General features: G+C 35.0%; 1 protein-coding gene and 1 pseudogene across 1 annotated transcript; both read left to right on the plus strand.

The window, feature by feature from the left end:
• Positions 1–2784: 2784 nt before the first annotated feature.
• On the plus strand, positions 2785–5931 carry LOC117620893 (mannan endo-1,4-beta-mannosidase 1-like). The gene is made up of 6 exons (XM_034351138.1): positions 2785–3005; positions 3381–3575; positions 4165–4287; positions 4361–4566; positions 5118–5469; positions 5818–5931. Exons 1-6 carry the CDS (start codon positions 2790–2792, stop codon positions 5929–5931), a joined length of 1206 nt encoding a protein of 401 aa, XP_034207029.1. The 5' UTR covers positions 2785–2789.
• A 6125-nt stretch (positions 5932–12056) lies between these two features.
• On the plus strand, positions 12057–16003 carry LOC117620897 (annotated as a pseudogene).
• The last annotated feature ends 705 nt before the right edge of the window (positions 16004–16708 follow it).

The raw sequence follows: 16708 nt of genomic DNA on the forward strand, positions 1-16708 counted from the left end.
AATTGATAATAACAAGTCCTGAAATTATCATTAATATGATATCTCTTTAAAAGGAAATCCATATAGTGCTTAGTTCTGGTGGGTTTTTTTTTTAAATTTTAATTTTTTAAAATTTATAACACGTGGTTTTTTTATTATTAAAGAAGCTAGGCGAATCCCAGTAAGAGATCTGCTCATGGTATCAGTTTAAAGATTTGATAATTTCTCTTAAGATTAAGGATCAAGTCTCTTGTATGGGGCCACACTGCAACCAACAAATTTCCCTTGCATAGAACATTTCACGTTACATACGTTCTATTTAAACTTTTTTCCATGGTTGCTTATGAGTTTTTACTATAGGGAATGACACACATTTACCACGATGGTCTATAAAATTGCTAGCTACTTCTCTCATAGAGGTAAGATTCACAATAATTTTATTTCTACGAGAGATGTAGTCAATAAGTAAAGAAATTTTCTATTTAAACCCCACACGTCTCTTTGTTTATCCCAATACATAAATCATTAAACTGTAAGTTTTATTACAATGTAAAAAGACAAAAAAGGTCATCCAACTTAATACTTAACCCTAATACATCTATACACATACCCTCATCACTCTTCGTACTAAGTTTTAGAAAAATACAAATTCCTCACCACTCTTGACATCCTTGAGATCCGATGCATTGAAGCACCGTGTGCGGCAAGACAATTAGGCTCCATAACTGTAGAAGATTCTTTCCAAGGCTCGAGGAGAAAGATCAGTCGTGACAAAATCTCATGTATACTACAAATACTTTTGCTTCAAACTGTTGCCCAGCACAAGAAGAAAATCTCATGTATTTTTGCTTCAAACTGATGCCTTCAAACCGTCTTTAAATTGATGCCTAGCACATACTTTTGTTTCAAACTTTCACCCCAAACAAAATCACATGTATACTACAAATATTGTTTAATGCTTTAAATATTGGGATGAACAAAGAAAATTGTGGAGTTTAAATAGAAAATTATTTTTATTTCTTATTTTTTCAGCTTAGGGTGTATTTAAGGGTAGTTTGGGAAGATAGTGATGTTTTCTTAGAAATTGTGAAAATTTAAATTAAAAGTTGGGGTGAACTTAAAACATGAGGTGAACTAAGAGAAATGCGGGGTTTAAATAGAAAATCTCTAAATAAATATAGTACAAAATAGATTTTATTCTTTTACAAAGATGTTTGTGTATAGGACCCACTAGTGTACTGGTTTGGACTCCCTCATGAAAGGTCATGGATTCGAGTCATAGCATCCGTGTTGTGTGTGAATTTAATATATTAGCGCCCATCCATCTTAATGTACTCGATATCAACATGACTTGAGTATTTGAATACGTAATCTTGTCATTTCAATACAAATGGATGTTCTATTTAAAATTGTGACTACTTCTCTAAACATAGCATAATTTACTGTCTCTCAACTTGCTCAACATCAATGCGTCCAGTTTATTAAATTAGTAAAATTATACAACTTAATCAGTCACTGATGGCTCCTGAAGACAAATTTTGTCATTATCTATATATATAAAGCAAAAGGCAGAAAATGGTGAAACATTCAAAATACCAAAAAAAATCATTGGTTAATACAACATTAAGAATTAAAATTATTAATTAAATGAGGATAATATGGTAAATTCACACTTTTTCATATTTAAAAAAATTAAAATTAAAAAAATAATTCAGATAATAAATCCTATTTTTATGGAATACAACTACTCATTATCTTTTTTAATTTTAAACTAAATTTAAATTTTTTTAAAAAAAGCGTCTCGGGCTCAGAAGCGTGGAGAGGCTAGTTTATCTTAAGCAAATATTAAATGCGAAAAGTCTAACAGATAGGCCAGAGGTATTGGCTGGACTTTCAAACTATTGGGCTTCCATAATTTTTTCTCGTTGTTGGACTGTTTAATGGTCAAATTGTTCATTGGTTGTTACATACATGTTCATGACATGTATGTAACAAACCCCAAAAATTAATTAAACTTGCGTATGAGTAATGATTTATCGTGTTCGAATGAGAATTTCTTAACAAAACTATTTTTTTGTCAACTATCTTTTTATTTATTACTTTATCTTGACTTGTCTTTATAGAATCAAGTTTATTTTTTCTGCACTCACGACAATTTACAACGGGCCAATACGCCCACAATGAGGCTAGTCACAACTAATTAGGTATTAAACTTATCACAAATATATATCGTCCTCTCCAACTGAATGGAGAAAAATACCACTAAACTATAGACAAGTTATTATAACACGTGTGAATTGATAATAACAAGTCCTGAATTTCTCATTAATATCATATCTCTTTAAAAGGAAATCCAGAGAGTGCTTAGTTGTGGTGTTTTTTTCTTATTAAGGAAGCCAGGTGAATCCCAAAAGAGATCTGTTTATGGTATATATTTTTAAAATGAAGCCAACCAAATCTCTTAATTATGGTAAGAGATCTGTTGTGGAGCACAATCCAGTAACTAAGATATGGTATTATTAATGTATACATGAACTACACGAGGCTATCCCAATTCTTCTCTCTTAATTTCTTTTTTTATTCCTAATTATCCATTATATCACTATATATACTAGCTTAGCCCTAGCTACTAAATAAAAAAGTTAATTAAGGCATAAAATTAGTACTCAACAACCATGTCGGGGAAGGGTTTGTTTGTTTTGTCAACTCTTTTGGTGTTGATCGTCATTCAGCATGGAGATTGTAAAGGTGAAGCTAATCATGCCTCTAATGGTGGTGCTTTTGCTCGAACAGAAGGAACCCGTTTTGTTATGAATGGGAGACCGTTTTACATAAATGGTTTCAATGCATATTGGATGATGTACATGGCATCTGACCCATCTTCAAGAGCCAAGGTCACTTCTGCATTCCAACAAGCCTCCAGGTATGGCATGAAGGTTGCTAGAACTTGGGCTTTCAATGATGGCCGCGGCACAGACAGACCCCTTCAGCCTTCTCCTGGCTCCTATAACGAGGACACATTCAAGGTACTCCTATATGTAGCTGTGTACTTTCATACAGTTTCACATGTTATGTTGCTGTTAAAAATGGTTAATCGAAAATTTGAAATTTAATTTGAGTATATGTATGGTTCATATTCATAGTCATTTAAAAATAAGGTGCATGATTGAGACGGGAACAACTAAAAGCACTTCTAGAAAAAATACTTCATATAGAAACAATTCCAAACAGGTCCTAAATTTCACTCAATCAATACCAGCATTAACCTTTTCTATGACTCCGGAAAGTATGACTTACTAATTAAAATTTTTCCCCTTTTCTTGTTGTTAAAGATATTCTTGAATTTTGGATTATGGTCGATCTTATATGATTAATTAATTTTTAATTTTCTTTTGAGGTAGGGATTAGATTTTGTGATATCAGAGGCTAAAAAATTCGGAGTATATGTGATCCTAAGCTTTGTGAACAACTTTAGCGACTTTGGGGGTAGAAAGCAATATGTGCAGTGGGCAAGAGACCGTGGCCAACACATCAGCAGCGATGACGACTTCTATTCAAACTCTGTCATCAAAGGATACTATAAGTATCATATTAAGGTAGGTGCTTAATTAATTCCTATTTAATTTATTCACATTAATTAATTAATTAGTCCACTAATTCCTTGCTTAGCTTTTCAGTTATCAGTTAAATGTTTTCTTTTTTCAATCCGTTTCTTGTATTAGAAAAATTATTAAATACCACTTTAGAAGGGTCTCCCATTTGTTTTCCTCGTTTTGCTTAGCTTTGAACTTCAGATTTAGTCATTAATGTTGCATAGATTTACTTTTTCCCATGTGTATTTTGTATACGAGTATGTGAGAATGTTGGGAAACCTTGTTACAACTTCTCTTTTCTCTAAATAATAAGATTCAGTTGTAGGTAGTCTGTTTCGATATCACAAGAAAATGTAAGCGAGACCATCCGATGTCGAAATATTCTCAACAGACTTTGCGAGTTTTATTTGTTATTTATTTGTTATTTTTATATATTTTACAATAACATGTGGACTTTGAGATTTATTTCATACATTAATTTTCTCATTTTTCCATGCCACATACATGGTCAAAGATGCATAGAGAGGATGTAAAATATTGAATTATATATAATGTAAAATAGATTTATCTAACAATCCTAATTCCTATGCAGACTGTGCTCACAAGAATAAACTCCATAACAAGGGTGGCCTACAAAGATGATCCAACCATCTTTGCTTGGGAACTAATAAATGAACCTCGTTGCCAATCTGATGTCTCTGGAGCCCTTCTTCAGGTATCTCCCTTCAAATATTATTTGGTTTTCCTTAATTATTTTAAACTTATTTTGGTAAATTATTATTGTGCAGCAATGGGTGACAGAAATGGCCGCACACGTTAAGTCCATTGATAGTGAGCATTTACTAGAAATAGGGCTTGAAGGATTTTATGGGGAAACGACGCCGGACAAGAAGCAGTACAACCCTGGTAACCTAGAGTTTGGCTCTGATTTCATAGCCACCAACTTGCTTCCCCAAATCGATTTTGCCACTATACATATCTATGCTGATCAATGGTACGTTCAAAATCTCTATCTCCTTAGCTATGTATATATGTATTCAGTAATTTGTCGTGTATATTCCAAGTACATTACTAGAAAACCTCAAACAAGGTTACGGATGATCTGAGGCTAATGACAGCAAAAGTCACAATATATCCGTGACCAAAATGGGTTGGTCACGAAAAGCCACACATATTACGATCAAAATCTCTACCCCCTCTATATATTTATTCATCAATTTGTCCTATATATACCGAGTATACTACTGGAAAAACCTCAAAAAGGGTCACAGATGATCTGAGGCCAATGAAAGCAAATGCCACGATATATCTGTGACCAAAATGAATTGTCACGGATAAGATTACGTCATTGTGCTATTTACATATAGTGTTGCCATTAATTTTTTACAACTGCAAAAAAGGTATATGTGGCCAATTGAGCTTTGGGTCCCACTCTATTCTCAACCCTGTCTACGGCTTTTTCACAACATAATCTCCCTAATAATTAAGCTCCATAGTAATATTATTTTAACAAGATCTAATATATGAGAACATGATGATGGATAGGTTATCAGGAGAAAGCGAAGAGGCTCAAGCTGGTTTTGTGGACAGATGGGTGCAAGCACACATTCAAGACTGCAACACAGTGGTGAAGAAACCACTGCTCGTGGCTGAGTTCGGCAAGTCTTATAAATTGCCGGGCTATGTCCTACAAAAGAGGGACGCCTACTTTGGAAAAATATACAGTGACATTTACAGCAGTGCCAGCAGAGGGGGCTCGTGTGTAGGTGGGCTTTTCTGGCAGCTCATGGCTCCAAATATGGACACTTTCGGAGATGGATACGAAGTCGTTTTGGAGCAGAGCCCTACCACTGCCACTGTCATTGCTCAACAGTCTAGGAAGCTTAATGGGTTAAAGGCTAGTCTAGCAATTAATGTCACAAGGACTTGAAAGTATAGATTTGGTTTTGTATTAGTACTAATTAACTACCTTGACTTGAGATCTGTTAAAGAAGCTAGAATGTAGTGTTGGCTGATTACTCATCAATAAATTGCTGAAGGCATCTCCAATTCGTAAGGTCATTTAATTAGGGGAAACATTACATATTTTGGCACCCCCGTTTGGTTGATGTTGGGTTTATTTTTATACATGATTTATCATGTCATTCATCCAATGTTTTGAGTTAGTTCTTGACATTTTATAGTCTTTTGTCATCTTTTTTGTGTTTTTATTTAATATAAAATCTATTTTTGCTCATTTTCGTAGGTCAACTTCTTGGCCTTGGATCAGCATGTTTCGGTGCTCGGATGTGGGGAAGATCTCATGAAACTTGTTTCAATGGATGTTGACTACAACATATCCGAATTTGAGCTCCATTGAACAAGTATAGCCTAGCGATTAGGGGCCCACATGTCAAAAAGTATAGCCTCATGACTATATATATATATATATATATATATATATATTTTTTTTTTTTTAAAGACCACAGTATAGCTGTACCGCCGTACTATTTAAATATTTTATACTAGCCTCTCCGCCTGCGAGATGCCTTTTTTAAAAAAATTTAAATTTATTTTAGAATTAAAAAAGATAATGGGTAGTTGTGTTTCCATAAAAATAAGATCCATTATCTGATTTTTTTTCTTTTAATTTTAATTTTTTTAATATGAAAAAGTGTGAATTTACTATATTATTTCATTTAATTAATAATTTCAATTATTAATGTTTGCATTAACCAATGACATTTTCTGGTATTTTGAATGTTTTACCATTCCCTGCCTTTTGCTTTATATATATATATATATATATATATATATTTAAACGGTATAGCCGCGCAGCTATACTATTTATTTTAAAAAATTAAAAACGAAAAAACCCTCCTAATTGCTTTAGTTGATACTTTATAGATATTAATTTGCTAGCTTCAACATATCCAAATCATATATTTAAGGAGTGAAAAGAGGTGGTCTCTTAAGCAAAGGAGGTCCTAGGTGGGAATGCTCAAGTTATATTAGTGGAGAAACATAGTGATTGAACATGTTTTTTATATTGTTTTGTTATTTGTGACAAGTGAACAACTTTTTAATGAAGCTCACATGTACCCCACTAATTTTGCCACACGGTTTTATATAATTTTTTGGCATGTTTACTAATCTGTAATGGAAATTAAAATAAGGAGTTGAATTTCTATTATAGATTACTTCCGTGTTTACTTTACATATAAGAATGGAAAAGTAAGTGGGGGCTCACACAAAATTAGGAGTAAATTGGACTTTTAGGTGGGATGTGGTATTCTAATTCCTAGAAAGCTAGCCCATCATTAATTCATCTTTTTTACACATTAAATCCTCACACAAATTTTAAAATTCACAATTTTCCATCCACTTTAACCCAATAATTTATTTACAACAAATGCATTTTAGTAATCGAACTAGTTTCACTTCCGATTCATGAGAATTTAGTAAACAACTTATAAGGAATCGATACTATTCCTACCCCGATTCTACATAGTTTAGTAAACAACTTTAATAGGAATCCGAATTTCAACTCCTCCTCAATTCATTTCCTCTTAACCCGATTAGGAATTAATAAACATGCTAAATGAATCTCTCAATCAGTTCATTCAGTCTCAGCCTTAAAATTGGGAAATGAAACTTGTAGAGAGGCTGAAATAAGCAAATCAACATATGCCGAAAAGAAAAAAGTCTATTTGCACACACGTCAAATAGCTTCTTTTACAAGTGTAGATAACATTTAAAATTCCTTAAATTACCCCAACTTAAACAAAAATGCTGCTACAATCCAATTTAATAAAATAAGTATGAAGTACTAGTAGTTTATTGAATACTTAACAAATTTGAAAATAAAATGTAAAAACACTCTTAACGATATTATCCCACCATTATCAATTATTATAAGTTTAGGGTTATTATTTGATAACTATTTCAATTTTACACTACTACAAAAAAGCAAAAAGACGACGGTAAATCACCGTCGTGTATTCGGTTTTTCAATGGTCGTGGAATCTACCGTCATCTTTTCCCACATAAACCACGACGCTAAATCACCGTCGTTGTTAAAATATACAACGTTATCAACAAATACAAAACGACGTCTTTGTATTGCAAAAAGATCTAAAAAAGAAGTCGATGATGAGAATAGACGACCAACTCTCTAAAAAAACCGTCGTTAAAAAGGAAAAATATGACACATATTAACAGAACAAGGCCGCAAGATAGACATACAACGACGAAAATTCAAATAAGACGCCATTAAATATCATTTTCACGACAATAAAAAATATGACGTCTTTAAATACATTAGAAGACGACGTTATTGATGCCTAGTACGTCGCCTATATAAAAACAGCCGTCGTAAAATAAATTTTCCACTTCGATTTTTCTATAAAAGATGACGTGGAAATAGTTGTCAGTGTCATTATTTACGACGTATGTATTTATAGAGTAGACGTTGAAAAACGAAACAACGTCGGTTACAAATATATGAGAGTCGTATTACAAAATTTATACGTCCTATTTTCAGAAATAAACAACGACGATAAATATTAGACGTTGTTAAATAAAACAACGTCGAAAACAAATAAAAACAGACGTGTTTAGTCTGCTAAAATTTTAAAAAATAGTCGAGGATGAGAATAGACGACCAACTCAAACAAATCACCGTCGTTAAAAAGGAAAAATATGACACATATTAAAAGAACAAGGCCGCAAGATAGACATACAACGACGAAAACTAAAACACAACGCCGTTAAATATAATTTTCACAACTGGAAATAGTTGTCAGTGTCATTATTTAGGACGTATGTATTTATATAGTTGACGTTGAAATGCGAAACAACGTCGGTTTCATTTATATAGTCGACGTTGTATTTATATGTATTCATTACTCACGTCGCCCTTATTAATGTAGACGACGTTGAACTTCTAAACAACGTCGGTTCCAAATAAATGAGAGCCGTATTACAGAACATATAGACGGTGTTGATTATGATGAGAGCCGTATTACAAATAACGTCGTTTAATTGATATTAGACGGCGGTTATAATGAATTACCGTCGGAATTCATTTCGTTCCTCTTCGTTTATAAAAGAACTTGCAACGTGGAAAATGTATGATGACGTCGTATTTTTTAACGTTTAGATTATTTATCTCATTTTTTAGACGTCGGTATTATGGGATTGGAGTCGTGTTATTTCGAATTACATGGCGGTTCTTATTCCTTCCCCGACGTGATATCCTGAATAATTGCTTCACAATAGCGTCAAAATCTTTGGATAACCTTGAAGCTACAAAGTAGTGTAGACTTGAAATCCTTCCATTTCTTGGCAGCAAAAGATAAAACAGAGTTCTTGCCCCCTTGACCTACCACAAAAGAAATGTCAACTGCTTCCCAAATCTGCTCCTTTATATCCTTGGGGATTTGAGACCATTTCTTGTCCACAAGTGGAACTCTGGAGCGTGCCAACACACCAATGTACGACTGCATCTCACTATGTGCTTGGCCAATACCTTTCCCCCTTTTATTGTACTCAACAATTGGCCTCAGTTTCTGAAGCTTTCTCTTCACAACACGAGGCATTGTGCTCATACCTCGACCAGTCTTTGAATCATCAGAGATTGTTGTCTGGCTGGTTGGTTCTGTCTCAGCAGATGATGAAGCAAACTTCATCTTCTTTGAAGACTTCATCTTCTTCGAAGACTTGTCTTGAGGAGCTACCATTCCAAGCTCCTTACCTTCATTTTTCTTGGAGCCAGAATCCTTACTTTGGTGTTGAGAAACCATTTTAACAGACAAAACTGCAAGTGAAAATATTTCAGGAAAAGATTAAGAACACAAACGACGGTTATTAATAAAATACGACGTATGATATGATTTTAAACGACGCAATGAAATAATCTCAGACGTAATAAATGTTTAAAACCATTATTTATATAACGTCGTGGTATTTATGTTCACACGACGTCAATAGTAATACACCGTCGTCTATATAAGGATCCAAAACCCTTCTTTCTTTCTCTGTGAATGTTTGATTGCAGATCCAAAACCCTAAAATACCCGTCGTGGTATTAACATTCACACGACGTAAAACAATAGATATACTGTCGTCTATATTAGATACCAACCCTACTTTCTTTTTCTTTATATTTTATCAAATTAGGGAAAAACAAAAACCATTGTTCAGAGAAATCAAACCTGCAATTAAACAAGCAAATAAAAAAAGACTATAATTTTAAAAACAACTTTGTCAATTTTCAGACGACGCTAGAACGACTGACGAACCGTCGTGGTCTACATATTTAACCACGTAAATAAGAAGCTACCGTCGTCTTATTTAGTTGAGGTAGTTGTCTTCAAAGTTGGAAACTTTCCCTCTTTGTCTGTATATTTTATCAAACTTGGAAAGAAGTAAAATGATTTTGGCCAGAAAAAAGGTAAAAAGATTTTTCAAACAAAAACGTATGAGCATGCAAAACAGTAACCAAAATAGTGAAAATGAAAGCTTACCTATTGCGTGCAACGAAAGCAAGAGGAAGGCGATCGATCTTTAAGTTCAGAGACGACGAAGAAGACGAGAGGAAGACGATGAGATACTCTGACAGTGCTCTGACAAGGAAAAAAGAAAAGTTTTCTCTGGGAGATTGAAATTTTTAATCGGGTTTGGAAACAGTGCATGTGTAAGTCAGGTAGACGAAAAGTTGCTTACATATAAAACCATTTCAAAAAAATAATACGGCGGTTACATATAACTACGACGTATAAATTAAAAAATACGACGGTAAATTTAACTTCGGACGTGGTAAATAAATACGACAGTAGTGTTGTAGGTACCGTCGTAGTAAACTCAAAAATTAAAGTACATAAGTAATAACTCGCGTCATGGTAGATTATTTAACACGTCGTTTTTATTAATGTACCGACGTGGATTTCTGTAATATACGTCGGTCTTACCGGCGTTGATTTTACAATTTAAACGGCGGTTTTTTTGTAAGGACCGCCGTTGGTTTTAAAAATTTATTCTATAAATTTGTCGCTTTCATTCATTTTCGGTTTACATTTAGGGTTCCAGGTTCTTCCTCTCTCAGAGACACTGTCTCTCACATCTCAAAGACAATAATTTGGATGTCTTTCTCAAAGAGAAATTGAGCTTACTCGCATCAAATCTATGTCCACAAGAAGAAGCTTGTCAACTAGCCTTCTCACTTCCTTGATCAAGCCTGATAGGACACTTAGTGCTTTTGAATACTCCTTGCTTTCCATCAAAAGAGATGCAAGCCTGGCCTCCACTCGCTGTCGAAGGAAAGTTCGCTTCTCAGGGAAATCTGAAGATCAGATTTGTTGGAATGAAGAAATCTGAAAATCAAAGAAATTTAAAATGAAGGAAATTAATGTTCTGGAATATGTAAATTTTCTTTTTTGGATGACAGATTTAAAAAAAATAAGAGTATAAAAACAACGACTGTTTTTGTATTACTGTTGACGTTTTTCGTCGTCTTAAGTAAGACTAAGACGACGTAATATATTTGTTGAGCGACGTTGATTTGTTTTTTAAGCGTCGTTAGGTATAATATAACCGTCGTTGAAAATTGTCTCTCTGATTGCAAATTTGCAACGACGTTAGGTATAATATTTGTAGATACACAAAAGCACACACATCATCAACTTCCAAAAAATTGTCTCTCTGATTGCAAATCTGTGTCATCTGTTAAGATTATGATGTGGAACAGAGTTCCATCTGGTAAGATTTCGTAACCCTTGGGATCTCAGAAAAATCTGGTTATGTCGGCGGTTTTCTATATAAACCGTCGTGGTTATTTCAATTCTTGTCATTAAGTAGATCTACCGGCGTAGGATAAGAAAATCAAAGAAAAAAATTGTTAACAAAAATTCTTATTAAGGCGACGGTTTAAATTAAATGTACGACGTATAAAATGAATAAATACGACGTTAAATTTTATAGTACGATTTAAAGATAACGTCGTAGAACTATACGAGAATGACGTCGATATATTTATATTTTTCGTCGTTGTAAATTAATTTAATACGGCGATATTTTGTATTTTAAAACCGTGGATTTGTTTGTAATTATACGGCGTCTTATACGAAAACCTCGTCGTTTTATTTTATGAGTAAAAACGGCGGCTTTTATTGAAATCGTCGTCTTTACTTTCTTACGTCGGTCGATTCATAACTTCTGCCGTTCTTTGTTGGCTTTGATTTTACACTGCGGAAATCTGTTTCAAATAGGCGTCGGTTGTTTAATTAGGTACGTCGTTGTTTTTGAACAGCCATTTGAATCTCCATTTTTAGTTGTCTAAGGTGGTATTACACGACGGTGTTTTCAGAACCGTCGTCTTTTTAAAAACCACGACGGTTTTCACTTAGACTGTCGTTGTTTTCTGGTCGTCTTTTTCACTTTTTGTAGTAGTGTTAGTTTTTAAATTTTATTTTTTGTGCTAGAGTACAGAGGAAAATGAGAGTGAGAATGGAAGTGATGATGAGATTAAAGGGGAGGATGAGAGCTGCCCATGATTATAGGGTAAAAATGCAAAGGACTCGTAGCTCAAGTGATAATTGTGATTATTCACAACATGAATGTTTGTGTGCTGATTGAAATAAGTTTTGCTTGTCAGTTGTATGATCCAAGTGAAAGTACATGTTTATCTATGTGGATGACACTAACTCTCTGCAGGATGAAGGATCGAAAGTGGAAGCTTTTGTCAAAGAGACGTTTGATGCTTCTTTGTGCTGGGAGGTATGAATCAGTTGAGTCTTCTCATTACACAGTCATATGATTCGATGTTCTATGCTACGATCTTTTTACTTCTGTGAAGTTTTATACTCATTTCTGTGGCAGTGAAGCAAATGCAAGCATAGATGGAGTGTATGACATCTTTCACGAACGATGTCCTATATTTGCAAAAGAACTTAACAAAATCAGGCCACAAACAGTTTGCAATTCACACACCTTAAACAGTTTCTTGACAATCTTTAGAGAAGAATCCCTAGGTTGCATACAGAATGGCTGCTTCATCTTCACAGAATTTGGAGGAAACTTGGCCAGCAAATCTGAAATCCCAAGAATTCCTTATCCACAGCTCAAAATATTATACATGCAGACACATACATATTACAACATTTCATTTTAGAGTGGAAAATTTGTTCCGTTCTTCCCTCAAACCAACCTTTGCCAAGTGAACAGGCATGATCTCCATTAGTAGTAAAATGATCAGAGAACCCCAGTGCATTTGGGCTTCCTTGTAATTCTCTCAGCTCCAGCTCTTCATCATCCACAAGCATTGCGATCTTATCCGAGTGTTCCTGGGAATCTACTCCTTCCAAAGCAAGTTCACATTTTTCTTTGCTCGGCAGGGTCTGATTCTCATTGTTAGATTCCACCTTGCATCCAAAGCAAAATGAATGTTGCTAAATCTGCTAACTTAAACCATATATTTGCAAGAACAATTTTTTCACTTACCTCTCTTCTTTTGACGAAATGTTTCCTCTTTTCTTGTATCTTATTTCATACCCGTCCCTGTTTCTATGAAGGCAACAAATGTCAGACAACTTTCTAAAGGTAACAACTCAGATCCAGGGCCGGTCCTGAGATTTTCAGGGCCCTGTGCAAAACTGTAACGGGAGTCCTCACATCATCTAATATGAAAATATTTATGATTTAAAAAAAATTGCCATGACTTAATACCATAAGATAATTTTTTTAATAAATAAAATTCATCATCGATTAGCATGCAATGGCAATCATAAATTAAATTCACAAAAATTTTAATGTTTCAATTTGAGAAAAAGGAAGAGGAAGAAGAAGACATGAACTTTTTTGTTTGGTTTTGAGTGGGTGAAAACATACACTACAACTTTTTTTGTTGATTGGAGAAAGCTTGTATATATATTGCTTTCTTCTTTGGCGTGTTTCCTTATTTTTATTTTTTAAACATGGTTTTTTTTTTTTTTCTTGTTAACAAAAAGAGAAGAAATGTAAATACAACTATTGAATGACACAATACTGACTCAAACCCGACTTGCCTACTAAAATCAAGGCGTTGATTTTCAACTCAACCAAATAGTCGCTTGTATTATTGTGATGCATGCTCAAGTATATATATAATACATATAAAATTTATATATATATATATATATATAACTTTCTCAAAAGACTTTCTCACAAAAGATGATCATCCCAAAAGACTTTCTCACATATCTACAAGCAATATAGACTAAATCACATTTTTGTTATTGCAATATTCTATTCCGAGTTACTGGTTTTTGTGATACACAAGTTAGCAAAACCCATGTCAACAACAAAATCTCTAGCATCAGGATTGGTTGCCCGCCAGACCGTCATCAAACCTTTTCCAACTCAGGGTTTTTTTTAATAATAAACAGAGTATAGCCACCGGGCTATACTACGGTTTTTATTATTTAAAAAATTAGTATAGCCGGACGGCTATACTATTTTTGACACGTAGCAAAATGGGCTCAGGCTCAGGCGGGGCTTTTTATCAATAGTATAGCCGCTTTATTGCGGATTTTTTTTAAAGCGTATAGCCGCCCGGCTTTACTGGGTCTTTTTTTTTTTTTTTAATAAAAATAATTATCATAGCCGACCGGCTATACTCTTTACGTAAGGCACCGTTACCATTTTGAGTTGACCAGTAGTTTTTGGAAGAGTTCGATTAAAATGATTTTCAGAAATGCTTGCCTCTTCTAGGACTGCTTTGCTTATTTGACAAGTATACTTCTAGTATGTATACATGCTCCTGCTTGTGTTTCAATGATGGACCAGCACAAGTTATATAAGGGCTCAAAGACTCCAAGAGATGGAATAAACCAGTAAGCACAAATGGCATATCCTGAGGATTATGCTGTGAACATCCATCAAAGGCTGCTTTTCAGGGATTTGTTGGGGCCAGGGCTCATTCTGCTGCTAGATTTTTCTCCTCCTTATCCGAGCCTTGAAAGCGGTCTTTCCTAGCATATGAGATTCTTCCACTCTCTGTGTCCATGAAAATGTGCAATGAAGTTGAAGCAGGAAAAAAGTAGATGAAAGGAGATGCCTCCCCATATTATTATAAGGGGCTGAGAAAGAAGGGCTAACAGCATATCCTAATCTTATTCGTCTTCTTTTCTGTTTTGCCTACGTCTGTATATTAGTAATTTCGGCCTTGAATACAAAAGAGTCTCACTTTTATAGTGAGCCATCATTATAGGATCTCCAAACGGTTATATTCCCTCACTCCAAGTGCGTGAGGCTGAGAGACTGAATAGAAATGAAAATTCCTCTGCTACACGTATAGCAGAGCAGTTTTTGCCAATCTTTCTATTCTCGTTCCTTCTCTCCTTCGTCACTCTCCATTCTCACACTCAAAACACTAACATTCTTTCTTCTTAAATTTTTAGTTATTGCATTGCGTATGCAGGACATAGAGTGCTTGAAATCTATTACAAACTTGCCAATTCTGATCAAGGGGAGTACTCACTCATGAAGTTGGTAAGATGAACTGATCAAGGCTCCAAATAATCGTATCTTTATCTTCACGTCTTGTAAGTATTAACTCATAAAGGGAAAGATAAATTTGCGTAAAAAGGAAAAAGGTCTCGTAAATGTTAACTTCTCCTGGTATTCAAGGCATGATGATCAGTCAAAATAATCGACTCGGTGAAATACATTGGATTGACACTTGAAGTCAAATTTGGCATTAGCCCTTCTGAATAGGTGTTCTTCTTTCTACCATTTCAGCAAGAAATGTTGTGGAAGTAGGTGTTGCTGGGATTGTTGTCTCCAACCATGGAGGCCGCCAACTAGATTATACTCCTACCACCATTTCTGTCCTGGAAGAGGTAGAACTCTATTTCTAATTCAGAGTTTTCTGGTGTAGCCTGTAAGCACAAACATGGCCTAACTTACGCTTGGCTAAGCTTGTATAAAACCGAAATAGGATCTCAAGAAAAAAGGAGTCTTTAAAAGAAACTCTCCTATTGGAAAAGTTGTAAGAATGTTCAATCATATATATCCATAATGTTCTCAGGTAGTTGATGCTGTTGGAGGAAAAGTTCCTGTTCTGCTTGATGGAGGAGTAAGGGAGGAACAGATGTGTTCAAGGCATTAGCCTTGGGTGCACAAGCTGTCCTTGTAAGATATCTATATCAATACAAGCTGCCCTTCTGATATGAACCCTTAAACTGCTTGTATTGTTTTGGATTTTCTTATTGAAATACAGTCTAATGTTGTTGCAGGTTGGAAGGCCTGTAATCCATGGCCTTGCAGCAAACGGAGAATGCGGCGTTAGACAGGTTATCGAAATGCGGAAAGATGAGTTTGAGCTCACTGTGGCCCTCTGTGGCTGCCCTGGTGTTATGGATATTACCAGGAGCCATGTGAGAACAGAATGTGATAAACTCCACTCCATGCTTTAATTTGTTTTAGAAGCATCAAAATGAAATTACGCAGAGAGATGGATGAAATGAGAATGAGGCCATCAATTATTTGGGAAACTGCTTCAATCAACAGCTATTGGAATTTAACTTGTTTTTTCTTCTCTCTCATATTGTAATTCAACTTCATTAAACGGCGGGTTAAATTTATATTTACTATGGAAGTGATAGCATAACGTGTGTTTACTTGTCACCGGAGAGAACCATCTTTCGGATGTCAATTTCCTATGCAAGGTGTGATCAGCCTTTCACACCGATACATTCAAGGTGCTAGGCGGGAGGACACGGCCTTTCATCTTAATCGTAAGGAGTAGCCGCCAGGGAGTTGGCCGCCGCCTAGGCCGCCTTGCTCCCGCCTAGGCCGCCTAGCGCCCGCCTAGGATGCCTGGGTTGGTCTGGGCTGGGGTTTTGCCGTTGAGGTGTCGACGCTTAAGGTGGCACAGAGGTGCTGCAGGAAGAAAGACCGAGAGAGAGAGAGATGAAGTCGAAACAGCGAGAGGAAGGAGTGTAGGCTGCGCTGGGAAGAAGAAGACATCTAATAACTAACGGATTTTTTTAATAAAATGTATAGCCGCCCGGCTTTACTGGGGTCTCTTTTTAAAATTATTATAGCCGACCGGCTATATCCTTTACATAATTTAAAGTTTGACCAGTAGTTTTTGGAAGAGTTCGATTCAAATGATTTTC

The sequence above is a fragment of the Prunus dulcis genome, chromosome 3, assembly GCF_902201215.1.
Source record: "Prunus dulcis chromosome 3, ALMONDv2, whole genome shotgun sequence".
NCBI classification, from domain to species: Eukaryota; Viridiplantae; Streptophyta; class Magnoliopsida; order Rosales; family Rosaceae; genus Prunus; species Prunus dulcis.